The sequence below is a fragment of the Cervus canadensis genome, chromosome 30 (assembly GCF_019320065.1).
Source record: "Cervus canadensis isolate Bull #8, Minnesota chromosome 30, ASM1932006v1, whole genome shotgun sequence".
Taxonomy (NCBI): domain Eukaryota; kingdom Metazoa; phylum Chordata; class Mammalia; order Artiodactyla; family Cervidae; genus Cervus; species Cervus canadensis.
In genome coordinates this window covers 30,898,213-30,923,818 of record NC_057415.1, presented here as the reverse complement: position 1 = coordinate 30,923,818, position 25,606 = coordinate 30,898,213, and the positions used below count along the sequence as shown (strand labels likewise).

Sequence of the window (25,606 nt, the reverse complement as noted above, 5' to 3'; positions counted from 1 at the left end):
GCTGTGCTAGATTCAGAAGAGATGGTTTGGAGCATCGTCTCTGAATTCAAACTTTGGATTCAGATCCCAGTTCTGCTGCTTGTTAGCTCTGTGACCTTGGATGAGTTTTGTAACCTTTCTGTGCCAGTGAATATAAAGTATAATAGCAAGTATGTCTCAGAGAATCGTAGTGAGGGTTCAGTGAGTTCATACATGTGCAGTTCCTAGACTGGGATCCGGTACACTGTAAGCTCTGTATAAGTGTTGAGCCGTTGTCAGTTTGAGGGGAGAGGTGTGTCCAGGATACAGTGGTGGTAACTGAGCAAGAAATGACTCACTGTTGGTGAGCAGTGGGGAAGGTGATACCAGAGCACAGTTTGAAGCACTGCTAAGAGTTTATTAGTGAGGCCTGGAAGAAGAGCGGGTAAATGGAGCGGTGTAGGGGCACAGAGACCCCCACAGAGTGAGTTCTTAGGGAACCCTAAGAAAGCGGGATATGTGAAACGGTGATTAGTGGGAGGCAGAGCTGGAGAGTCAGGCAAGACTGGATCGAGAACGCCTTTTTGTATGCTGTGCTGTGCAAGCTGGGCTTGCTAGTGACTACTTTTAACAGGTCCATCCAGGGCTTAAGGTTGAAAAACACGGTTGGATGAAGCAAATGTAGACAGAGACAAGAACAGTATCTGGAGTTCATGTGAGGGGGCGGAAGTCAAAGGAGGTGCAGGGGATACATATTTTTAATATGTTGCCTGGTTGTCTTCCAGAAAGTTTGTCAGTTTTAGTTCCCACCTCAGCAGCATATGAGAATGCCCATTTCTTTGAGCTCTTGCCAGTACTGGATATTATGGTATAACTGAAAGTCCATTTTAGTTTTGTAAAAAGAAGCATCTCGGTGTTGTTTTAATTTGAAGTTTTAAAAAATAACAGTTGAGTTGACCATTCTTTTATTTGCTTCTTGGCTGTTTATATTTTTCTTTTTTAACTTGCCGTGTGTGTGTGTGTGTGTGTGTGTGTGTGTGTGTGTCTTTTGTGACCCTTGGCTGTTTATATTTTTCTTTTTTAACTTGCCATGTGTGTGTGTGTGTGTGTGTGTGTATCTTTTGTGACCCTGATGTGTGGCTTCTGGGAATCTTAGTTCCCCTGATGTGTGGCTTCTGGGAATCTTAGTTCCCTGACCAGGGATTGAACCTGGGCCCTTGGTGGTGAAAGGACAGAGTTCTCACCACTGGACCACCAGGGAATTCCCTGCCTATTGTGTTCTTATTAATTTTTTTCAATTTTTAAAAATAAGAATCTAGGACTTATCACAGATTTCAACATGTTGATCACATCTCCCAGACTAAGGTGAAGTTTTATCTTACTAGAGCAGATTTATCACTTCAAGCTGTAAAGAGGGTGACTCTTACACCAGTTAATTTTTTTGTCTTACCACTATCAGATGGCATAAAAACTAAATCTATTTTCAGTGTTCCCATGTACTTGTATTGGGAACACTTCATTTAGGAAAACTGTACAGTTGTGTTGGTTGAAATTCCAGGGGCATCAGAAGTATTTGTTATGGGGTAGTCTTGTAAAAATTTGTCATTTTTATTCTAATCTATATGTCAGTCTTGTTCTTCAGGAAGAGAGACAGTAAAATTAATAAAACTAGCATTTTCTGTTATATATGATATATATCAGAATAAATGGCTATCACAAATTGAATATTTGTTCAATTATAATTGATGTCAAAATTATGTTTTATGCAGTATAATAATATATCTGGGGTCCTGCTTTGGAGAATAAATCTATTTTCCGTGTTTCTGTTTAATTTCAATTGATTGGACCAGTGTTGAAATGATCCATCTAGAGAAGATTGTTTGAAGTATGTGTGTAAACATGTACTAGGTGTGCTTTAGGAATAACTCTGCAAAGAGCATTTAGTCATTCAGATGAAATTAAGCTTTTTAGTCTTTATGCTTTTTATACACTAATAATGCTTTAAATCCTATGTTTGCTGATTTTTATTTTATGTGACCATTAACTAGCATTAGTTATTATAGTGCTAAATATTGTGAGGTGTAGATGAGGTAATGTCTATGTGAAAAAACAGCAGGATATTACATACAGTAGAAAAATGCATGCCTGAAAAATTGGAAATGGAAGAAAATGCGCCCAATACGATCAGAATCTTAAATATGTCTGCTTTTTGACCAGCTGTTCACTGTTCCAAATGAGCACTGAAATGTTTTACTCTAGGAATGTAAAATAAGTACTGTTATAAAGCTGCAACTACAAAGTTCAATGAAAATGTAGTGTGTGAACAGGAATTAGTTTATATAGGGACTGAAAATCCTTTTAATGCATGGTATGTGAAAAATCTTAATTATAGCTTTGATCTTTGGAATTTGGTGTGAAAGTTTAAGCCTGTAAGCATTCAGGTTATCTTTATGTACTTTTAATCGTTGAATTTCGAACAAAGTTTGTGGTTATCATCATTTCAATCGTGTGTCTTAAAGGAATACTACCTTCGCTTGATTTTGAAACTTTGTTAATGCATTTCAGTTTTTTTCCAGTTTTCCCTTTGTCCGAGATGATTTCCTCCTCATGCTCTCAGTGACTCTCTTTTCTTTTCATACTGTTACTGCATTCTCTAATGATATGCCACTGTTCTTATCTTCTCTCTCACCTTACCCCTATCCTCAAGCTCTGGCACTGGCTAAATAAGAAGGTAAATGAACACCCGGATGTTGATTTTTGCTATTGAACTTCCCCCCGGTATCTCCGTTCTCACCCTGTTTCTGTTCATATGTCAGACTAAGTTTTTGTTTTTTAAAGTTCTAATTATAAGCTATGGAAGGTCGTGAAGCATTAATATTGCCACAGTGCAATTTGCTAAAAACTTAAAGCTATTCATTTAAGATGTGGATGGTATCTCCTTGCCCGAGTGTGTTGACGTTCTGTCTCGTGGTCCTGTTGTCCACTGTGACCTCCAGACCTTTTCAGCTCTATCATGTGGCCCAGCCTGATACTCTCGTCTCCTTTAATGTGTGAAAGCATTTTAGGCAAAAGTTACTGAAAAGGAAAGAGAGCTCTTTACGGCTACTTTTTCTATAAATAACACCGTAGTTTTTTTAAAAAGACTTATGAAATATTTGTATGATTCTCTTCGCCAATAGTGTTATATGTTGTCTTTTTTTTTATAGCTAGTGTTTCAAAATTTTATTTTTTATCTCAAAAAATGGTGTAGTCATGGCCCATGACATCTAGTTTTATGTACTTCCCAAAACGTAAGGTTGTGTCTATGGTAAATGCCTCACATGATTGGCATGGAATTTTCAGTAACTTAAATGAAGTCTAATCCAGATAGGTCAGGAGTACCATAGTACACATACAGTAGATCTGACAGTGTTATCGGATCCCTAGGGCAGATAGCAAAAGATGGTATCATTCATGTGTGTTGTCATTAAACACAATAAGACCTTAAAAATCTTCAGTGAAAATATTACAGCAGGCCTTAAGAAAAATGTGTTACCTCTTAGAAATAGTTCAAAATGAGGCTCTTGGGTGTAAAGATTAGAGTTTCATTCTTTCTGTTGAAAGAGAATAGAGGGGAGACTTATTGACAGTGCTTATTACACTTTTAAACTTTGGATTGAAAATAAACTGTGTGTAAAATCAACATACACACATAGCACCATGATCACACACACGCATACAAACACACATACACAAATGGTTATGTGTACCTCCAATCTACAAAACAATATGAGTAAATGAATTCAATCCTTGGCAAATGATAGTGTTACAAAAATAAGTTATATTTTCTTACTTTGATTAAAGTAGGTGGTCTTATGTATTTCCCAACTTTGTTTTTATTGAAATGAAATTGTTCTCAAGAGATGAGAGAAAGGAGAGCTAAAGTCACTAAGTTCAATCTGATTTAACCTTTGGTGACTTGAGTTAGGTTACCTAATTCATAGCTGATTAATTGTGAATTAGTTTTAAAAGATTCTCAAGGGGTCAGATAACCTTTTCCTTTTCTTTGATGATTCTGTGTAGCATAGGTAAAGTATTGGTGTAGAGTTGGAGTAACTGCTTTAACTTCTGAGAGTCTGTGCCTGGAAAAGCACATAAATAAATTGAAGTCTGTTTTGTTACATATTTCATCCAAGGGCAGAAAATTTGCAGCATTGGGTATTGGTATTCCAAGTTCAAGTGGAGTGAATTAGAAACTATTTCAAGAGAAGTGAGGGCGAGAAACATGGCTATGATTAATTGAAATGTAACTGTTTCTTAAGACTTACTTGTTTTCTCAGTATTTATTATTTGCACTGCTAGAATTAGGCTAAGAAAAACAAAGCAAAATAAAAACCTACACGTCCAGAATAATGAATAGAAAACTCAGTAGTGGAATGACAGTTTCTTCATAACTTGGTAAAGAAGGCGAGTCAGTATAGAAGCCTCAGAGTATCTTTTGATATAACTATGTATTTACTGACATTTCTACATTTAGAAAAAAATGCATGCCTGTTATTTATACTTAAAACATTCAGAATGTCATTTTAAAAGTACTTCCCTCCTACTTTTAGAAAATAAAATCTCAAACCTAAAATAAACTGGGAAATAAATGGAGCGGGGTAGGGATTGACAGGCAGTGTGGTTCCCCTTGCTTAAAGCAGAGCACGGCCTCATGGGACAGCGCCTCTTGCAGTTCTTTACGAATTCTCTCCTCGATCCCCTTCCCCTTCTCCTTTGCTTCCTCCAACCACGTTTCTTTTTCTGTGTCTATGAGTTGCAGTTTCCTTATGAGTCTTGTTCCATTCACTCTTTTAGGGTGTTCGTTTCCTCTGTAAGTTTTCTATCCTCTTTGATCGTTTCCTCTCGATTGGTCCTTAGTTCTCCACATTTTTAAGTCTTTCCTGTCTCTCTTTTCCACTTTTTTTCCTCTCTTTCACTTTTGCTATCTTCCTTTTTGCCTGTTTTCTCAGCTTATCTTTGCTGGCCATAGGTAAATAGAAACCTCCCCCCCCCACCCCCACCACACACATACCTTTTGCTTGTGTATGGAACATCTTAAGTGATTTTATTTATAGGCATGCCTTGGAAATACTGTCGGTTGAGTTCCAGACCACAACAGTAAAGTGAATATTGCAATAAGGCAAGTCACATGGTTTTCTTTGGGTTCCCAGGACATATAAAATTTGTTTGTACTGTACTGTAGTCTGGACTTCCCTGATAAGCTGAGCTGGTAAAAAATCCACCTGTAATGCAGGAAGATCTGCTGGAGAAGGGAAAGGCTGCCCAATTCAGCATTCTTGGGCGGCCCTTGTGACTCAGCGGGTAAAGAGTCCGTCTGCAATGTGGGAGACCTGGGTTTGATCCCTGGATTAGGAAGATCCCCTGGAGAAGGGAAGGGCTACCCACTCCAGTATTCTGGCCTGGAGAATTCCATGGACTGTATTATGCAAGTCCATGGGGTCGCACTTTCACATACTATAGTCTATTGGGCTTAATAGGTGGCGCAGTGGTAAAAAGTTGGCGACTGAGTTGGACACATGTAGTCTATTAAGTGTGCAATAGCATTATGTCCAAAAAATATTATAAATCGTAATTAAAAATACTTTATTGCTAGGAAAAAAAAGACTAAACATCATCTCAGCTTTCAGTGAGTTGTGGTAGTAACATCAAAAGTCACTGATTACAAATCACCGTAGTAAATATCATAACAAAAAGTTTGAAATATTGGGAGAATTACCAAAATGTGATAGAGATACAAAATAAGCAAATGCTGTTGGAATAAATGGCGCCAATATACTTGCTCAATGCAGGGTTGCCACAAACCTTCAATGTGTAAAAACACGTTATTTACAAAGCACAATAAATTGAAGCACAATAAAACGGTGTCTGCCTGTGTTTTAAATTTTCAATAAAACATCTAACCCTCAGTATTATCTCTTGAAAATAAATTTTTCTTTAGGTGTCTCTTATTCCAGCCCTTAGGTATATAGAGCTTGTGATAGGAAAATTCTACCCTGGCTTGAAAACAAAGTTTGACTTTTGTAATGTTGTTGTACATAATGTGTTTGTGAATATTCCATGTTTTATATGTTAAAAATATTCAGACATAACTTTAGATACTTTCCAAATAAAACATCTTTTATGTTGATGTATTTCAGGATGTGGATTTTCTAAAAAAAAAATTGAGGCTCCTAAGTTATTTTCAGAAATTGTAATTTGTGAATACCAATCCAGTCTTAATTCTGATATTTTCTTTATTTTTCCTATTCAAATATGTATTAACTGAGCTTTTACCACATGCTGTGCACTGTTAGGTTTTGGAGATACAAAGAGGAATCATGCAATACTATCTCTTTGCTCAGGAAACTCTCAAAAACTAGATGTTGAGTTAGTTTCTGATTGTGATACTCTTCACTTTCACTGATTTTAGAACTTACATTCAAAATATGACCTCTGACCTTCCATATCTTAGAAACCTATTATTACTTTTTTTAATCTCTGCATTGTCTTTGATGCTTTGGTAGCATGCACTGAAAATTAACTCTTCTGTTTGAAAGCTGTAATTGTCAAGATAAAAGATGCACTGTTTAACTTTGAGTTCACTATAGCATCGATTTCTTGGTGATAGTGTCCTTCCTGAAAGATAAGGAGGTGCAAGCTTATAATCTTCGAATAGAAAGCAAATGTTTTAGAAGACATGCTGCTTTAACCATCCTTCTTTGCTCTTGAATGTTTAACTGTTTGGCGAGCATAATTCATATTTAAGAGAAGAGTAACTTACTCAGCAGTGCTCATGTTGGGATTGAGGGGTGCATTGTGGTATTTCAGTCATCAGTCTGACTGTATTTTTGAAATGTTAATTGGTAGCATTGCATGGCAGGAATTCTAGAGATCTGTCAGGATTAGATATTCTGAAAACAAAAGTTTTAGAAAATGTAGGATTATTTGTCATTGTGAAAGATGAGAGAAGTTATACTCAAAATAGAATGCCTAGTGGCATTTTAGAAAAGCATAATTTTATTGATTATGAGATAACTACTGCATTAACGATTATTCTTTATTTATAGTCAATTATAATTTGTCATAAAGCTTATGGTTTAAAAAAAATAGAAATTTCAAGTGGATTTCTTATTTTATTATGAAATATTTCAAGTATAAAAGGATAGAAGAGCACCCACATGCCTGTCTTCCAGTGTGACAAAATATTACCTGTACCAACTGAAGTCTCCTGTGTACCCCTCCCTGATTGTGCATCCATGTCCCAACCCTTTTGCTTCCAGGGTAGCTGTTATTCTGAAATTGGTATTTATCAGTACCTTAACAATAGATTTTATTTGTAACCCTGATGACATTAAAGGAAAAAAATATTTTGAATGTAATTCCCATTTTAATTTGCTCCTATTTTATCTGTCTAGTTTAGGACATATCTGTATTGTAAGAGTCATCCTTTTACTAAAGTCATATATATTTGCTAATTGACAGTAGAGATTTGAGGTCACTAAGGGATTGTCATTATTTAGTTTAGAATGTTTATTAGATCGTATATTCTAATTTGAAATGTAAACATACCACACTATGAGAATCCAAGCATAAATTTCGGTTATATTCAAATTGATTGCCTTTTCTTAGATGTGACAATAATAAGCTCTTTCTGTAACAACAATTAACACTGTTAGTTAATTTTCTAAAGTGGCTTATAGCTTTCACTGCTTTAATCATTATGCCATAGTTTCTGCAATGCTGTATAGCCTGTTTTGTCTTCATGATGTTTGAATGCACATATGTTTTTATTAAGTTGTACTTGAAAGATGACTAATTCTCTTTCTCATTTCTGTGCAGATGATCATCTGGTTGGAGAAGATGTTAGACAAAATAATTAGCATTTTCATCATATTTTTGTTAGTGATAGGAACACTTCTTTTAGCCCTACTCCTGACTGCAAAGGTACAGTACAACAATTACTATCACCATTAATAAACTCTTTAACTGTTAGAATTTGTTGTATGGATAAGAAGCCAGCAGTTGCATGCATGGGAAATGTTACTTTGCTTATAAATAATTATAGCATTTAAAGTATTTATGATTTTTGTATTGCTGGTTTTGCCATGAATTTGCCTAATATATTTTTATCATTTAAATTTTATTATCATAAAAATCCTCCGAGATAAATGCAGATGAAAAATGGAGATACTGAGGGAAAAGTGGGTTCTTCTCTCAAAAGAAGAACTGTGATCTGGTCCATGACTCCTAGCGTAGATCCTGTTCACTTGATCAGAATTTGATTCCTTCCTTCACGTCTCATTGTTCTTTCTGCTGATTTACCATTAAGGTATTTCTCACTTTCCAGATCCTTCCAGCTTGCATTTCCCTTCTGCCTTCTTAGTTTGGACTGCTGTAACAGAATACCACACACCAAGTGCCTTCAACAGCAAACATTTATTTCTCATAGTTCTGGAGGCTGAGAGCCCCAGATGAAAGTGCGAGCATGGTCAGCTTGTTAGTAAAGGCTCTGTTCCTGGTTTATAGGTGGCTGTTTTCTCCTTGTATTCTCACATCATAGGGAGAAAGAACACTTCTGTATTTCTTCTTTTAAGGACGCTAATCCCATCATGTCTTCCATCAGGTTTTCCGTGGTAGCTCAGTCGGTAAAGAATCTGCCTGCTGTGCAGGAGACCTGGGTTCGATCCCTGGGTTAGGAAGACCCCCCTGGAGAAGGAAATGGCAACCCACTCCAGTATTCTTGCCTGGAAAATACTATGGACGGAGGAGCCTGGTGGGCTGCAGCCCATGGGGTCACAAGAGTCGGACATGACTTAGCAACTAAACCATCACAGCAACTAAACCTCTGCACCAATCCCATCATGAGAGCTCCACCCTCATGACCTAATTACTTCCCAAAGGCCCTACCTCTTATAACTATCACATTGAATGTTAGACTTTCAACAGACGAATTTTGAGAGGATATAAAAAAAATTTAGTCCCATTACCCCTCTTTTGGGGCTTTCCTGGTGGCTCAGAGGATAAAGCGTCTGCCTGCCGTGTGGGAGACCCAGGTTCGATCCTTGGGTTGGGAAGATCCCTTGGAGAAGGAAAGGGCAACCCACTCCAGTATTCTTGCCTGGAGAATCCCATGGACAGAGGAGCCTGGCAGGCTACAGTCCACGGGGTCGCAAAGAGTGGGACATGACTGAGTGACTTCACTTCACTTCACTCCTTTTTTTTTTCATTGCATATTTGTATGGAGTCATGTTACCAGCTTTTGCAGTTTTTCACCCCTCTTTTATCAAAGAAAATCATTCTCCAAAGTTCAGCTAAATTTTTTGTCTCTTACTGGCTTTTCAAGAAACTTCTGTAATCTATCACAGTCTTTATTTTATTTGGACCCTACTGAACTCTGCACCCCAAGTTTTTATATGCTGTTTTCCAGAAATTGTGAAGCTTACCTGATATCCTGGATGTGAACCATTTTCATATAGTGCTGTAGAGATATGGTAGTACCTATTATCAATAGATAATCTAATATGCAGCAATTTACTAAGGGATTACACTGTTTCCTACTACTTGACTTTCCACTTGGAAGTCCTGTTCTCAGTCACTCTTAGCCTCAGTATGCCCTGATCTTATCATTTGCTTCTAACAACCTGCTCTCTCTGTACCTGTTTCAGTTAAAATGCAGTTTTTACCTGTTCTTTGGATTTTAATCATGTACAGTCACTTATTTAGACTCTATAGACTTGAGAGGTCTGTCTTTGTTTTTGTTATATTTCACCTAAACCTTCCTTTGTGTGTTTTTCTAGTTCTTAGAGAAACCTTTCACCAGTATGTAATTCTGTTTTCCTTTTTTTTCCTCTTTTTCCTCTCTCTTCTATTCTACCTTCCCTTCTTTGTCCCTTTGTGTAGGGTCTTCTTGCCTGCTCATCTCAACCATTTCATCTTTCTTTTTCTTTGTTCGTTGCATGCTTCAGTGAGCTTTGCTTCTCTGAACTTTGATAACAATTATTACTGAACCATTTCCTTGTGGTTTAGGACTCATGCAAACTGAGCTTTTGAAGGAAACTTACTGGTTATCTAGTTCATTCTCCCAGCCAATAAACGGATCATCCTCTAAAACACCATGACAGTATCCATTTGAATGTCTTAGTAGACATCTCAAACATGTCAGAACCGAATTCCAGACCCTCCCTTGCTTGTCTGTTCTCATTTCAAGTAAGTGACAGCTTCATTCTGCTTGCTCAGGTGAAAAGCCTCAGGGTCATTCTTTACTGCTTTTTTTCTTTTATTAATAGATGCATATCCAGTTTGTCAGAAAATCCTTTTTGCCTCCATGTTCCTAGTATATTTTGGGATAATAGCAGGGTGAGGATGTTAGGTAATTCCTTTCTACCTAAAGCAAGAATCAGTCAGTTCAGTTGCTCAGTCGTGTCCAACTCTTTGCGACCCCATGAACCGTAGTACACCAGGCCTCCCTGTCCATCACCAACCCCTGGAGTCCACCCAAACCCATGTCCATCAAGTCGATGATGCCATCCAACCATCTCATCCTCTGTCGTCCCCTTCTCCTCCTGCCCTCAATCTTTCCCAGCATCAGGGTCTTTTCCAGTGAGTCAGCTCTTTGCATCAGGTAGCCAAAGAATAAAATGGTATAAAAATTATTATAAACACCATATCAGGACATTGAAAAATGATCAGTTAGGCAATAATTTGCAGAGTGTTCGCTTGTGAAAAACTGCTACTACATCTGGTAAAAACATGTAGTTTGTGGCTTTTTTACTTGGAATTACTTATCCTCACCTGCATTGTGTGGTCAGAAAAAACCTACAGATTTTCTTATGGGTTGTGGTGGATTTGGTTTGGGACTGGCAACAGAGAAGCTGTGAATTAAAGGGAGAGGTTCTGGAAGCAAGAGAGACATAGAAGGGCTGAGATTAATAAATCACATTTTAGAATGGTTATATGGGAGACCCTAAGGTATCCTGTGAGTATTGAAAGCCTACAGAGATTTCCACATTTGTTGTACCTTTGATTGCATTTCTCAAGTTTCACACATCTTAGGCTAGAAAGGATGAAGCTTCCTGTTGTGAAGTGCCTGAGCATAACTTAGGCCAAAATTATCAGCTGACTGTTTTGCTATTCAGGTTCAGGGGGAACCCTTAGGCTTTTCAAAAAATAAAAAACACTGAGCAGAGACATTAATGACAGGGAAGACAAACTTTGCCGTTTGATTACAGGTAAGTTGTTTGCTTACTGAAACAAAATGACGGCTTTCAGAGTTCCAAAACAATCTAGAGTTGCTTTGTTATGGATATTGGCTGTTCAGTGCAGGTCTGTTAAGTTAACTGAAATTAAGATATCTAATTACTTGACTCTTAAAGCATTGTTCCTAGAATAGTATAAAAGATAAATGTTAAATTGAGTTTAATTTTTATTGATACTCATTTCTTGTCCATAATACAGGTACATCAAGAGAGTGTACACATGATTGAAGTCACAAGCAATTTGATTAATGAAACTCTAGCAAATCATCCTGAGTGGGCAAAGTAAGAATGTAATTTTGACAAACATAGAGATGGATGGCCTAGGTTCTATGTCTGTTGTCATGAAATGATCTTCATTGGTACGGTTACTTTGGAAGAGAGAAGAGTTTGCAAAACTTTGTTGAATTTTGCATAAGAATGACATGTAGTGGGATAGAGGGGAGCAGAGGGGAAAGTCCGAATATTGAATTGAGACTCACAGTTTACGACATGTCTTTGATTTACTAAGATTTCCCCACACGTTATGTTGTGCGCTGAAGGGATTATCCCCATTTTACAGATGAGGAAGCAGGATCAGAGGTTAAGGGATTGGAGAAAATCCCCCCCATGGCAGAGTCAGCAGCGTTCCCATACTGTATCATTTTTTGTGGCAGAGTTGGCAGACTACGGCTCAGAACCAAATCCAGCCACCTGTTCCTATGAAGATTTATTGGAACAGCCTACACCTGTTCATGTCATCTTGTCTGTGGCTATTTGGAGGCTGCAGAAAAAAGCAGACAGAATTGAGTAGTTGTGATACAGATCATATGTCCCGAAAAGCCTGAAATATTTATGCCTTGGCCCTTTACAGAAAAAAAAAGTCTGCCGACGCCTGTAGGATCTCTTTGCCGACTTGTTTAATTTGGCTTCTGTGAGAGGGTTTTTATGTCTTCGTGGAGAGTGTTCCTGGGATTATGCTGTTCACCTAATTGAACTTGATGATAAATTGTATGGCCTCCTCTTTTATTTATTTTTTTTAACTACCCCCAAGGTAGTTGGTAATTTAAGTTAGGAAATACTCTGCAAGTTTTAGAATCATAAATTGTAAATGATTGTTTTAAAAATTAAGTTCCAGGGATTGCTGGTGCAGTACACTATACCAGTTTTTCATTTTTCCTCCCTTTATTTTGAATTAGTTGGCTTCCTGAGGCTCAGGTTGTCCAAAGAGCCCTTAATTCTGCAGCCAACAACGTGTATCAGTATGGACGAGAATGGATAACCCACAAGGTAAGGGAAGAGCCTATTTTCACAGCTTTTTCTTTGCAGGGCCTTCATGGGTAGTGACTTCTTGCTTAGATAAAGCAAAAATGGAGATTCTGTTTATAATTTCTGCTTTTGAAATAGGCTTAAATCTATAAATCAACAGGCAACATAGGATGAAATAAAACCATCTGGATGATCTTATTGATAATTGCTGGTAGCCCGAACAATCCAAGAGGCTGGGCATTTGCTTCATGTTAAAAATAGATCTGATTCATTGTTTGTACATTAGGACAGAATGATCAATAAGCTTGGCTGATCAAATATGGCTTTGTGGAAAAAATAGTAAATTTTTAAATTTTATTATTATCTGCTAATAACTGTACTTGACAGTTTCCAATTTGTTTCATTTAATCTTTCCAAGAAACCTATAGTAGTCTGAATTATTTTACCCCCATTATAGACATGGAAACAGACTTAAGTAAATTTACTTAAGTAAATTCCCAATGGTCATGTAATAAATTGCAGAGCTTGCTTTCAGACTGAAGACTAATTCTAAATCCTTTGCTCTTTCTACTATGATATGCTAGAAGTGTGTGCCCGGAACTGATTTAAGTGCTTTAATGTGGCACTTGAGATAAACTGTGAAGGAATGGAATGATAGATCCTGGATGCATAGAGAGCAGGAAGAGTGTATTTTAAGAAGGGGTATTTGTGTGATCCAAGATACAGAAATAGGAATGTACTTGAGGAGGTGAGTTTGATTGAAGTTTTGTGAAGGGGAAATGAAAGGCAGAGGAAAAGACACAGCTCTTGTAGCTAAGGGATCAGACTCCATGATACAGATTTGGGACATTGCTTTTTTCCCCCTAGTTTTTCCTGTGGAAATGAAGGTAATTTGCAGTTTTAATATATGAGGTAATTAGGATTATCTAGGGATTGCCAAAACTTGTTGCACTGAGATGTGTGCCAAAAAATTCCCTGTTAGAAATTTAAATTCAGAATCTAAAAAACAAAAGGTATTTTGGAAATTGCACTGTGTATATGTGCCTACTCAGTTGTGTCTGACTCTTTGTGACCCCATGGACTGTGGCCCTCCAGGCTTCTCTGTCCATGGAATTTTCCAGGCAAGAATACTGGAGTGGGTTACCATTTCTTCCTCCAGAGGATCTTCCCGACCCAGGGATCAAGCCCGCATCTCTTTGCATCTCCTGCACTGGCAGATGTATTCTTTACCACTGCGCCACCTCTTGGAAATTACACTATACTTACAATAATCTGCTAACCTAAGGATAGAATCGTGGTCAAGTTAAAAGTTAGGAGAAAGATGTGTTACTGATTTTCCTGGGTCCATACCAGATAACCAAATCCACTGTCACGTGGAAGTTTTAAAGAAAATATTTATTGAATAAACAAAAGATAAGTACAGGTGACCTTGAACAATGTGGTGGTTAGAGGTGCTGACCTTCCCTGTAGTTGAAAAGTCCCTGAATAACTTTACATTTGGCGCTCATTTACCTGGTTCTACATTCTCAGATTCAACCAACCGCAGATCTTGCACCACTGTAGTACATATTTAGTGAGAAAAATTCATGTGTAAGTGGACCCGCAGTGTTCAAACCAGTGTTGGTCAGGGGTCCACTGTATGTGGATGTACATCTCAGAACTATCATGGAAGGAAGACCGAATATTGCAGAGGACTTTTAGACATTTAGATATATGTTTGCCTGACTTATTCTGTGGATAACGTAGCGTTTAATTCTTGAATTATCTGTTCAGGAGAAACTTTTATTCTGGAATTCTTACCTATTTGGGAAAATAAGAAAGGGAATTTGGATAACTAGAAGAATGTGCCTTAGATTTTAAAGTAAATTTTTAATTACTTAGAAGAAAAAAATAGGTTTGAAACCTTATATTTAAGAGTCTAAAATGGAAGACAGCAGAAGAGACATGATTTTCTATGAAAAGTTGTAAACTATTTGTGATCCTGATTTAGGAGGCAAAAGCATAATATCTAAGAAAAGCCACTGAACTGAGCAGATAAATGAAATGTGGTTTATCTGTATAATGGAATATCATTTGACCATAAAAAGGAAGCACCGACACATTTTACAACATGGATGAACCTTGACAACATTAGACTAAGTCAAAGAAGCTGTCATAAAAGACCACATAAATATGATTCCATTTATATAAAATGTGTGAAAGAGGCTTACCTATAGAAACAGAGTAGAATAGTGGTTTTCAAGGGTAGGGGGATTGGAAAGAAATGGAATAGTGATTACTAATGAGTATGGAGTCAACTTCTGGGGGCTTGAGAATGTTCAAAAATTGATTGTGGTCATGGTTGCATAACTGTGAATGCAAAAAAACTATTGAGTTATACACCTAAATGGGTGAATTGTGTGTCAGTTATATCTCAATAAAATTTTTTTTTTTTAAAAGAGTCATTGAAATTGCAGGGGTAGCTCAGATCTTATCCATCTAAGGGTCATATAATAATTGAATCCCAAGATCTACAGTGTAGAAAGGGCCAAAACTAAGTGAGAGCAGAATGCCACACTCAGGAAAGAAAAAAAGTCTTTATAGCCTATGTTTAGGTGTGAACAGAGAAGGTCACTTTCTATCTGCTCCCAGCCTACTTTGTCAGCCTATGTCCTTTGTATCTCCTATGTCCTCTGTTCACTGTTATGGTTCTACTCAGATCCCCGAGTTTGCTCTCTGCTCAGCGTTCAGTGATCTCATTTTAACTTGATTACCTCCTTTAATACCCTGTCTCCAAATACAGTCACATGGGGGTTAGGACTTTACATAAGAATTGAGAGGTGGAGGACACCATTAAGCCTGTGTTGTGACCTAAGGAGAGAGTGTAGCTTGAGGAGGACCAGACATAGTTTCCTGAGCACTTGGGCTTTTGAAGGTCAGAGAAGTGAGCCAGCAGGGGAGATGGAGGAGGAGGAGCCCTGTGTTGTACCCTGTGTATCAGCAGGCCTGCAGAAGACAATGTTTCAAGACTTGGTTGGTTATATCAGATGCTGCCAAGATTTCAAGCAAGGCTGGAACAGACATTTGCCTTCTGACTTACTCCTATTTTTGTAGATTGGGCTGTTTGCCTTAAGTCACACAGTCCTCAGATGGCATTCTGACTGCTCTTAGTGTGTAATTGTGTCTCATATGCAAAGAGCATCTCATCCCACCAACGGTACGTGTGTTTCAGTGATTTTTGTAACCGCAGTGATGTGCCTGTTAAACTCAGTTCTCTGGCCCAGTCTTCCTTGTGACTTGTGACAGTATAATGTTGCAGGCTGGTAATTGGGGTCTGTGGTATTCTGCTAGGATTGATAGCACCACAAATTTGAAAAGAGGGTTTTATAACATGCTGCAGAATTTTGCTGAACTCTCTTTTGAGTTAGGCTTCCCAGGTGGCTCAGTGGTAAAGAATCTGCTTGCCAGTGCAGGAGATGTGCGTTCGATCCCTGGGTCAAGAAGATCCCCTGGAGAAGGAAGTGGCTCCCCATTCCAGTATTCTTGCCAGGGAAATCCTATGGACAGAGGAGCCTTGTGGGTTACCATCCGTGGGGTCGCGAAAGAGTCAGACATGACTTATCGGTTAAACAGCGACAACTCCTTTTAGTTAATAGTTGTGGTATTTTAGTTATTCACCGTTGTGCTGGGAGTGAGACAGCTAAAGGAGATGTCAGTTTGAAATAGTGCTTTTTTGCAGTAAAGGCCACTGTGCGAGCAGCCAAAACTGGAGGCTGTCTGTGACCATTTTAGGTCTCATCTGGTAAAAGGAGATCCCAGAGGCTGACAGAATGGGTCATAGGACTGTGAGAATCTGACAATCGTGGTATATAAAAGACACAGTTAAAGTCAGTAGAGGACTTCCTTAGTAGTCCAGTTTAAAAATCCGCCTGCCAGGGAAGGGGACACGGGTTCCATCCCTGACCAGGGAAGATCCCACCTGCTGTGGGCAGCTAAGCCTGTGTGCCTAGCGCCAGGGCTCTGCAACAAGAGAGGCCAGCGCATTGAGAAGCCCGCACACCACAACTAGAGAGTAACCCCTGCTCGCCACAGCTTGAGAAAGCCCTTGTTCTCCGCAACAGTGAAGACCCAGCACAGCCAAAAACACTATGGGTGAATAAATAAATAAAACTTTTAAAAAGACTAGATCCCCATGATTGTTAAAAAATAAGTAGGGAGAATTAGAATAGGGGTAATGGCGGTTTTTAATTATTGTGGATAGTTTGCTCTGTTAGGTATTCTTTATTCATAGGTTATATAAGCTATAGATGAAAGAATATTAGACAACTTTTGATCCTAACTATGCTACTTTTAATCCCAACTCTAGCTGCATGACCTTGGGCCTATCATAGATTCTTTCTGTTTTCTCATTTTAAAAGAATAAAGGGTTAACAAAACCTTTTTCTGTCTAACTTTGTTAAGAGATTGTCGCAAAGGTCACAGAACGTAGGTGAGAGCCATTTGTAAACTGTAAAATACTATGCAAAGACAAATGGCTTTTATATTCACTAATTTGTCTTTGGTTTATTAATAAATCAAATGTAAGAGAAAACACTGAGGAGATATATTTGTATCAAATATGTCAAAAAACTGGTTCAGGTATCTATAAGATCAGCATTAAATGGTCAAAAGGTATGGTTAGGTCACACAAAAGGAAATATACATTGAAAACCAACATGGAAAATGGTCACTCTCATCACTAAAGAAAAATATAAATAATTATTACCTTTTCATGCCTATTAAATTATCTAATAATTTAATAATTTATCAGTTCATAAGGTTTGGGAAAAATTGGTTCTTTCATACAATATTGGAAAGTATTAATTGGTACAGTCCTTATAGAAGACAGTTTAGCAGTGTTTCACAGCAGTCATTAAAATGCTCATTTCCTTTGATTCCTGTATGTTTATCTTAATGTTAGTAATAAAGTTGTATAGAATATTGCATTGTTACTTGTGACATTATAAATTGGGAACCATCTCTATGTTGTATGATTGATTAATTATTAAATAATAATAGAAAAACTTAGCTAATATGAAACCATTAAAAATAAAGGTTAGTGTTGAAGAGCAAAAATGAAATACTTATGATGCAAAAGAAAATATAGAATTCTAAACTGTATCTGTATAAGCATGCAGAAAGTTGCGAAGGAAAAAACAGCAGCAGTTATATTAAGTGGGGCAACAAATCATTGTCTTTTTAAAAGCGTCTTTAAGAGTACCATATGGTTTTAGTAATACGTAAATGTAGGATGAGATACTGTAATGAATAGCTTTCTCCAAGTTATCTTGTCTTAGTGTTTTTGATTTCCCAAACCCTGAGGCCAGTTTAATTGGTCATAACTCTGAGATCTGACATCTCTGGCTTAGACAGTAAGGAATCTGCCTGCAGTGCAGGAGACCCGAGCTCGATCCCTGGGTGGGGAAGATCCCTAGAGAAGGGAATGGCTACCCACTCCCGAATTCTTGCCTGGAGAATCCCATGGACAGAGGAGCCTGGCGGACTATAGTCCATGGGGTTGCAGAGTTGGACATGGCTAAGCAAATAACACACACTGAGACCTCACATCTCTCAGCATATTCAAAGGAAGATTTGTGTTTATAGCTGAGGTTCTAAAATTTTACTTGAAAGTTGTGTGGTAATTCTAACGCTAGTGGTAAATGTAACATGACACTTCCATATAATGGATGAGCACCGGGGTCACTTGGAAAAGATTTTTTTCTGGGCAGATGAGATCAGAAAAGTCAGTAAGCATGGCTTATTTCTCTTAAGACCTAAAAAAGTTTTCTTAGACACCTAAGAATAAAGGAAAGAATAAAGAAGCAAAAAGACAGAGAGAGAGTATTTACTGGAAATACTGAGTAAAGTTTAAGGAAAGAACAATGTGGTTGGAGGCAATTAAATAGTCTGGGACATTTTAGTTTGATTTGGAACAAATGTAAAGACCAGCATGTATTAATTTTACTGGATTGTTGCCTGAAACACTAACTCAGATTATATCTGTATTCCTTCCAGCTTCATAAAATTCTGGGAGATAAGGTGAATAATACGGCCGTAATTGAAAAACAAGTACTAGAACTTTGGGATAGGCTGTATCATTCTTGGTTTGTAAAGGTAAGTTATTTTAACTAAGGATTTCAGTTGTAAACTAATAGTGCCCTTTTATGGGCTCATTGACTAGGTTGGATTGTGTTAACCCTGGGATTTCATTTATTGACATTTTTAAGCTGCAAGGTCTTAAACCTCAGGTGATTAAAGGTCAGCTTGAATTGATGATTAACCTCCGTGGCAGAACACACCAGTTTCTCTGTTATTGGTGTTCTATCCGCTTTTCATTATCCTCAACAGTGTCTCATCCTCTTAACCACATCTGTGCAGTAGAAGTGTGATGCAAGCCGTATATGTAATGTTAACTTTCTAGTGGCTGCATTAAAACAAAAAAAGAAAAAAAACTAGGATGGATGAGATTCATTTTAATAATGTATTTTACTTAACACAGTATACCCAATATATGTCATTTCCATATGGGATGAATGAAAAAGTAATGAGATTTTATATTTTATATATAACATATACATATAAAATCTTTTCCATTCTAAGTGTTAAAGGTCTGGTTTATCTTTTACCAGGAGCATATTTAGGTACTCAGTAGCCACAAGTGGGTAGTGGCTACTATTTGGGACAGTACACCTCTGGACATTAAGAACTTTTTCTTTGAGGAAGTGAAAATAGATCTGAAAGTTTAGAGATAATTATTTTAAATAAACTTTTGTGCTACTTGTACTGATGTGTATCATTTTTTACTAAATATAAAAATGACAGTCAGGCCATTCTGTACACTGGGCTGGCAGGGCCCGTGGGCCATCAGGGACTGTGCTGTGGAAGATGCCCATGAGGGGGAGAGAGATCGAGTGGGGCAGAGTTAACTTGGGGAGCGGGGAGGAGGGTGCAATTGAAAATTTGCATATGTTCCCTAGTGACCTGTTTGGCACTGTGTGTTCTTGCCAATTCAGTTCAGTTGCTCAGTCATGTCCGAATATTTGCGACCCTGTGGGCTGCAGCACGCCAGGCTCCCTGTCCATCACCAACTCCTGGAGCTTGCTCAAACTCATGTCTGTCTAGTCGGTGATACCATCCAACCATCTCATCCTCTGTTGTCCCCTTCTCCTCCCACCTTCAATCTTTCCCAGCATCAGGGTCTTTTTCAGTGAGTCAGTTCTTCACATCAGGTGGCCAAAGTATTGAAGTTTCAGCTTCAGCATCAGTCCTTCCATTGAATATTCAGGACTGATTTCCTTTAGGATGGACTAGTTGAATCTCCTTGCAGTCCAAGGGACTCTCAAGAATCTTCTCCAACACCACAGTTCAAAAGCATCAATTCTTCGGTGCTCAGCTTTCTTTATAGTCCAACTCTCACATCCATACATGACTGCTGGAGAAAGCATAGTCTTGACTAGATGGACTTTTGTTGGCCCCCGCCTAGGAGAAGTTGAAGGGATGGTGATGGGTTTTGTGGGTTTATAAAAATTGGGAGTTAAAACCAACCGGGAGCACCTCCTGGTGGTCCAGTGGTTAAGACTCTGAGCTCCCAGTGCAGGGGGCCCAGGTTTAATCCCTTGGTAGAGAGCTAGATCCCACATGCCACAACTAAGAGTTTGCCTCGCGCAACTAAAGACCCCACAAGCTACAACTAAGATCCAGTGGAGCCAAATAAATAAATAAATACTGAAACCAAACAAAACCTAACTGGGAAATCTCTGGGTAGATAGACCTGCTGAAGAGCTAATTACAAAGGTTGTATCTGTTTCTTCTGCTAATATTTGGGGCTTCTGCTTACACACAAACGGTTTTTACTATCCCTCACCCACTTTGAGTTTCCTGAATGGTCCAGGGAGGTCAGGTCAGTGTTTTAAAAGCATAGGTTTGTAAGTGGATAAGTGCATTGCTTTCTTTACCTCTTTTGCTAGGACCTAACGTTTTCATTGCTAATGAAGACTGGCATCCCTGGGCTTTTTGGAAAAGTGCAAAAATGGAAACACATGCAAAATGTTAAGAATCTACTTCTATTTCTAAATGTTAACCTTACCAGTCACTTTGTTTATTCATCACCCTTTCACATCTGTTATTCCTGCATATCTGCCAATGTAATTCTTTTCCAGATAGGCAAGTTAGATTTCTCCTCTGCACCCTTCTTTCTCTTTCATTTTCTGTTTTTCCCTCTTTTATTGAGATGTGATTAATACATACCATTATAGTTAATATTGCTTTTAGCTATACTTTTTCATATTTTATTTCTTTCTGCTCTCTTTAGCTTGTTTGGAAGAGTAACAAGGTAGATGAGGAAAGGAGGGGAAAAGCAAAAATGGGAGACTAAAAGAAAGGTTAGAGGGGAGAAAGAGGGGGGAAAATAGGATGAAAGCATATGCTGTGTTCATGTTCAGTTGAATATACTGACAAGTAAAGTGTGTTCATAAACATGCTTAGGAGGGATGCATTTAAGCTAGGCTGAGACACAGTAGCTAGAATATAAACAGAAAAATATATTTCGGGTCTTTTTGATGGAGTTCTTTGTTACTTTCGGATATAATACAAAGTTTTTCACCTCTGTGTATTTACTAAACTGCTCCAGTGGACCCGAAACAAAGTAGGCTATTTATATATCTTCTTGTCTTTAGGTTAAAATGGGGATTTCATGTCTGAACTGTTTTATTCCATAGAACGTATCACACTCTGGAAGGCACAGAGGACACAAGCTGCACATAAGTCGTCAGAATAGCTGGCTGGGGGACATTCTCGACTGGCAGGATATCGCTTCCTTTGTCCATGAGAACATTGAGACCTTTCTTTCGGTAAGAAATAGTATTTTTTAGTTAAATTGAACTTAGGAAAAAACAAACTGTAATTCACAGGTTTTTTTCACACACGTAAATGTCTTTCATTACCCTGTTTTTAATGCCATGAGGTTTTGCAGTTTTGAGAACTCTAAATGCACCAGAAAGATGTCCAAAAGCCGTAGGCCTCAAGTGCAGCTCCCCTGGTACCTCCTCTGTGGTTGAAGAGTAACCAAGAGATGCTGACTCAGGAAGCTTGCACGATGCTGCGGCTCCTGGGTTCTGAGAATGGGGTCCTCACCGCCTAGACTGATCAGAATGCCCCTCGTTGAACCACCAGCAAGGGAGCCGCCTTTGGTTGGCGAAGTCCTTTGGCAGATAGAGATATGGTTCCAGTTGCAATAGAGAGACTGGATGTTTAAAGGCTTAGATTTCCGTCATCCCTCCTGTCCTTCCCTCATGCGCTATCCACCGCTGCCTTGTTTTCCAAGATTGGAAGCAGCGAGGAACAGTTTGCAGAATTGGTGAGTTTCACTCCATAGCGTACTTTGTGAGGTCTCTCGGCCTATGGCTTTTCACAGAGATGAGAAATCCTCTCTTGTGAATAAACGTGTAACTCTTATCATGTTAATAAAAATGGAGGTTTGGGACTTCCCTGGTGGTCCAGTGGTTGGGAAAAGTCCTTCCATTGCTGAGGGTGCAGCTTCAATTCCTAGTTCAGGAGCTAGGACCCCACATGCCTCGGTGCCAAAAAAAACAAAATGGAAGCAGAGTTGTGGCAAATTCAATAAAGAGTTTAAAAACAAAAACCAAAAAAAAAACGGTCCACATCAAAAAAAAATCTTTAAAAAAATAAAATTTTTTAAAAAGTGGAGGTTTGCTGTGCTAGATGTTTTTAAATTTTGGTTTTCATCAGAACAAGAGATGACCATAGCTGAAAAGTCGAAGATACTTTAAGGTGTTAAATAATGGATAGCGTTGTCCCTGCTCTGAGCTTCCTCCCTTCAGTCTCATTCTCCAGAGCGCTCCATTCTTTTAACTTTCTCTGTGTATTTACCTCTAAATTTCTAAAACAATGTTTATGCTGCTCTTTCTTGGTGTCACAGTGTTATCTTCGGCTTCTGACCTGGAAGATGAAGATAGGAGTGTCTCAGTGCCTCCTTACTGCTCCCCTGGGGTTTTCTTACGACTCTGTTGGGCCCTTCGCCCATTCCTGCACTCACATTTTCCCGTCCTCCCAGTCGCCTAATATAGCTGTGATGATTTGAAGTTAAATCTAGAAATTCATGTCCTTCCATTCTAAGAATGTTGCTTTTGATAATCCCTTCCCTCTGTTTTCTCTAGTCCAGTGGCTCTCAGACTTTTTGGTCTGAGAGCTCCAAAGAGCTTTTGCTGATGTACATTCTATTGGTATTTATGGTATTAGCAGTTAAAACCGAGAACTTTAAAAATATTTAACAGCTCACTAAAATATAATGTTACTTGTTGACATAAAGAACATGCTTTTTGTGTTTGAAAAATAGCCATGTTCCAAAACAAAATAATGATTTAGTGATAAGTGTGGCTTTTGTTACATTTTTGCAAACCTATTTAATGTCTGGATTCTCATACTTGTTCCTTTACTCAAGTCTGTTGGAATATGTTGTTTTGGTTGAAGTATGTGAGGAAAATCCAGCCTCACACAGATAAGTAGTTGGAAAAGAGAGGGAAGTCTTTTAATAACCTTTTCAGATCATTGTGGCAATTCTTTGATACTACTCTATCACTCAGCAGATGGTATTTCTTTAAGGTTAGTTGCAGTGTGGAATTTGAAACCCTATCAGTGAACTTTTTCTACTCTCTTATATTAGGGTCCATGAATCTGTCTTGGCTCGGAATGGATCTTTCACCCTTACATGATTTTGTAATGTGCACTGGTCATTTGGAATCAATGTTCACTAATTTCTAAATATTGACATATATATTCTAAATATTAACATATTTTATTATGCAGTATTAAAAAAATCACATTCTTTAACATCACCACCTATCTCATCAGAAAAAATTTTAAGAAACTGTCAAGGTCAGCCCTTGATTCAGTTTTTTAGTTTTATAATACCCAACATCTATTTCTTATTTTCTGAACCTTTCTTCTTAATCCCTTTGAGTACATAGAAAAGTTACTGGATTGTGGCTGGCAACTACCAGTCTACAGTTAATGTATTCCGTTAATTTCTTAAGAATTACCACAGAGTGTTTCCTATCAGTATGACCCAGAAACTTTTTTTTTTTTTTAATTTTTAATAAAAATTCCAAAAGACTGAATTCTCCAAAAGAGTGCTTGTCAAAATCACAAGTAAGGGCATTGTTGGTTTGTTTCTTAGAATCAGTGGCATTATTCATTCATTCTTTATCCCACAAGGTCAAACAGTCAGTCATGCATATTTTTGTAGGCATCGTGAAGTATTTGCAAGATTTTATGTAAGGAGTTATTGTAAATGAAACTAGCCTTCCAAACTCCTCTCATGAAGGCTGAGCTGAGGTTTGCAAGAAACACTGAGGACAATAAAATATGCCTTTTATAAGTTGTACATTTGAGGCAGGAAAGGAATGGATAGGCCTTTCATAGAACAGATGGTATAACTTGGACATATGACAGAAAACAGAATTTCTCTTTTGGAAAGGGCACCAAAATAAAACCAGATATTAGGAGTTCTGGTGTTCAGCTCTGGTTCCACTAATTAGCTTCAGGCCCTTGGGCAAGTTTTTTAAAATCCCTGAGCTTCAGTTTGTGTATCTGTAAAACAAAGATGATATCATCTCTACTGCTTCCCTCGCTACCTTGCTGTGAGGTTTAGGGGAGCGTTTTGAAAGCTACAATGGAAGGTGTTTTTCTGACCATCTTGCTTCTATGTTTTTCACTAAGAGGGAGGATAGTCCTCTTCAATCTGATTTAGGTATTGACCTTCCAGAGATGTCCATGTGTTCAGTTGTCTCTTGTGTTGTTGGAAAGGTGTTTGCTGTGACCAGTCTGTTCCCTTGGCAGTACTCTGTTAGCCTTTGTCCTGCTTCATTCTGTATTCCAAGGCCAAACTTGCCTGTTACTCCAGGTATCTCTTGACTTCCTACTTTTGCATTCCAGTCCTCTGTGATGAAAAGGACATTTTTTTTTTCCACGTTAGCTCTAGGAGGTCTTACAGGTCTTCATCGAACCGTTCAACTTCAGCTTCTTCAGCATTAGTGGTTGGGGCATAGACTTGGATTACTGTGATATTGAATGGTTTGCCTTGGAAATGAACAGAGATCATTCTGTCATTTTTGCGACTGCACTCAAGCGCTGCATTTTGGACTCTTTTGTTGACTTGTGAGGGCTACTGCATTTCCTCTAAGGGATTCTTGCCCACAGTAGTAGATATAATAGTCCTCTTGGGGATAGTAATAGAACGGATATTATCAAGTCGGACTTTAAGTTCATGAAGAGATAGGAAATGGAAACATGTAGGCATGCTATAAATATTATACATCTTCTTTCAGTAATATTTAACATGTATTAATATCTGGTTCTGGTGAATTTGCTGGTGGATCAAATGCACTCAGTAGGTCTTAATATAGGGTCCTATCTATCTGAGGAAAGATTTTCAGTTGCAGAGCTCGGACCCCGTCTGTTCATTTTGATTTTGTGACTTCAGTTCGTTTCTGTTATTGTGACTTTACTGAAGTCATTGAAGTGATCTTTTTATATTTTTCGATTGTTCTAAGTTGGAGATGGCAAGCTGGTAGGGGAGGTAACTAATAAGACAAATATTAGAATTTCATGGCCTGCACTTGTGGTCCTCCAAGCTATGTTCAGTCACAGGTTACATCCTGGCATATTCTCCTGTAGGTATTTTTTTCTCTCTGTGTGCCATTTTCACATAGTTGTAATCATGCCGTGTGTAAACTTTTTGTGTCTGGTTTTTTAAACAGAGCATTCTATCATAAAGTATATTTCTGTGTTATAGCAGGTCTGTTTTAATGGCTGCCTAACGTTTGTAGTAGGTTCACCATAATTTCCTTAACCATTGTCCTTACTAAGCATCATTCACATGTTTGCAGATCTTAGAGTCTCTGTGGATCGTCATGAGCCGGAACGTGAGCCTGCTCTTCACCACCGTCACCACGCTCCTGACCATCCTCTTCTACAGCGGGACTGCCCTCCTCAACTTTGTCCTGTCGCTGGTATGTCCACACAGACGAGTGCGTGTCACACGCCTTCCACAGCAAAGCATATTCTTGGTTCCACTTGTGTTTCCTTCCTGT

The 25,606-nt window shown here is 38.2% G+C and overlaps 1 protein-coding gene across 2 annotated transcripts in view; it reads left to right on the top strand.

Annotated features, from left to right (window-relative positions):
• The window catches only part of TMEM245 (transmembrane protein 245), a 77,045-nt gene that overhangs the window by 26,238 nt on the left and 25,201 nt on the right, over nucleotides 1-25,606 (top strand). The window contains exons 7-13 of one of the 2 annotated variants that reach the window (XM_043453099.1): nucleotides 2,666-2,689; nucleotides 7,819-7,923; nucleotides 11,434-11,516; nucleotides 12,410-12,500; nucleotides 18,513-18,611; nucleotides 21,215-21,346; nucleotides 25,403-25,525. In XM_043453099.1, coding sequence (XP_043309034.1) covers nucleotides 2,666-2,689; nucleotides 7,819-7,923; nucleotides 11,434-11,516; nucleotides 12,410-12,500; nucleotides 18,513-18,611; nucleotides 21,215-21,346; nucleotides 25,403-25,525 — 657 coding nt within the window. The remainder of the gene's footprint in view (nucleotides 1-2,665; nucleotides 2,690-7,818; nucleotides 7,924-11,433; nucleotides 11,517-12,409; nucleotides 12,501-18,512; nucleotides 18,612-21,214; nucleotides 21,347-25,402; nucleotides 25,526-25,606) is intronic. The other variant, XM_043453100.1, reaches the window with a different exon arrangement.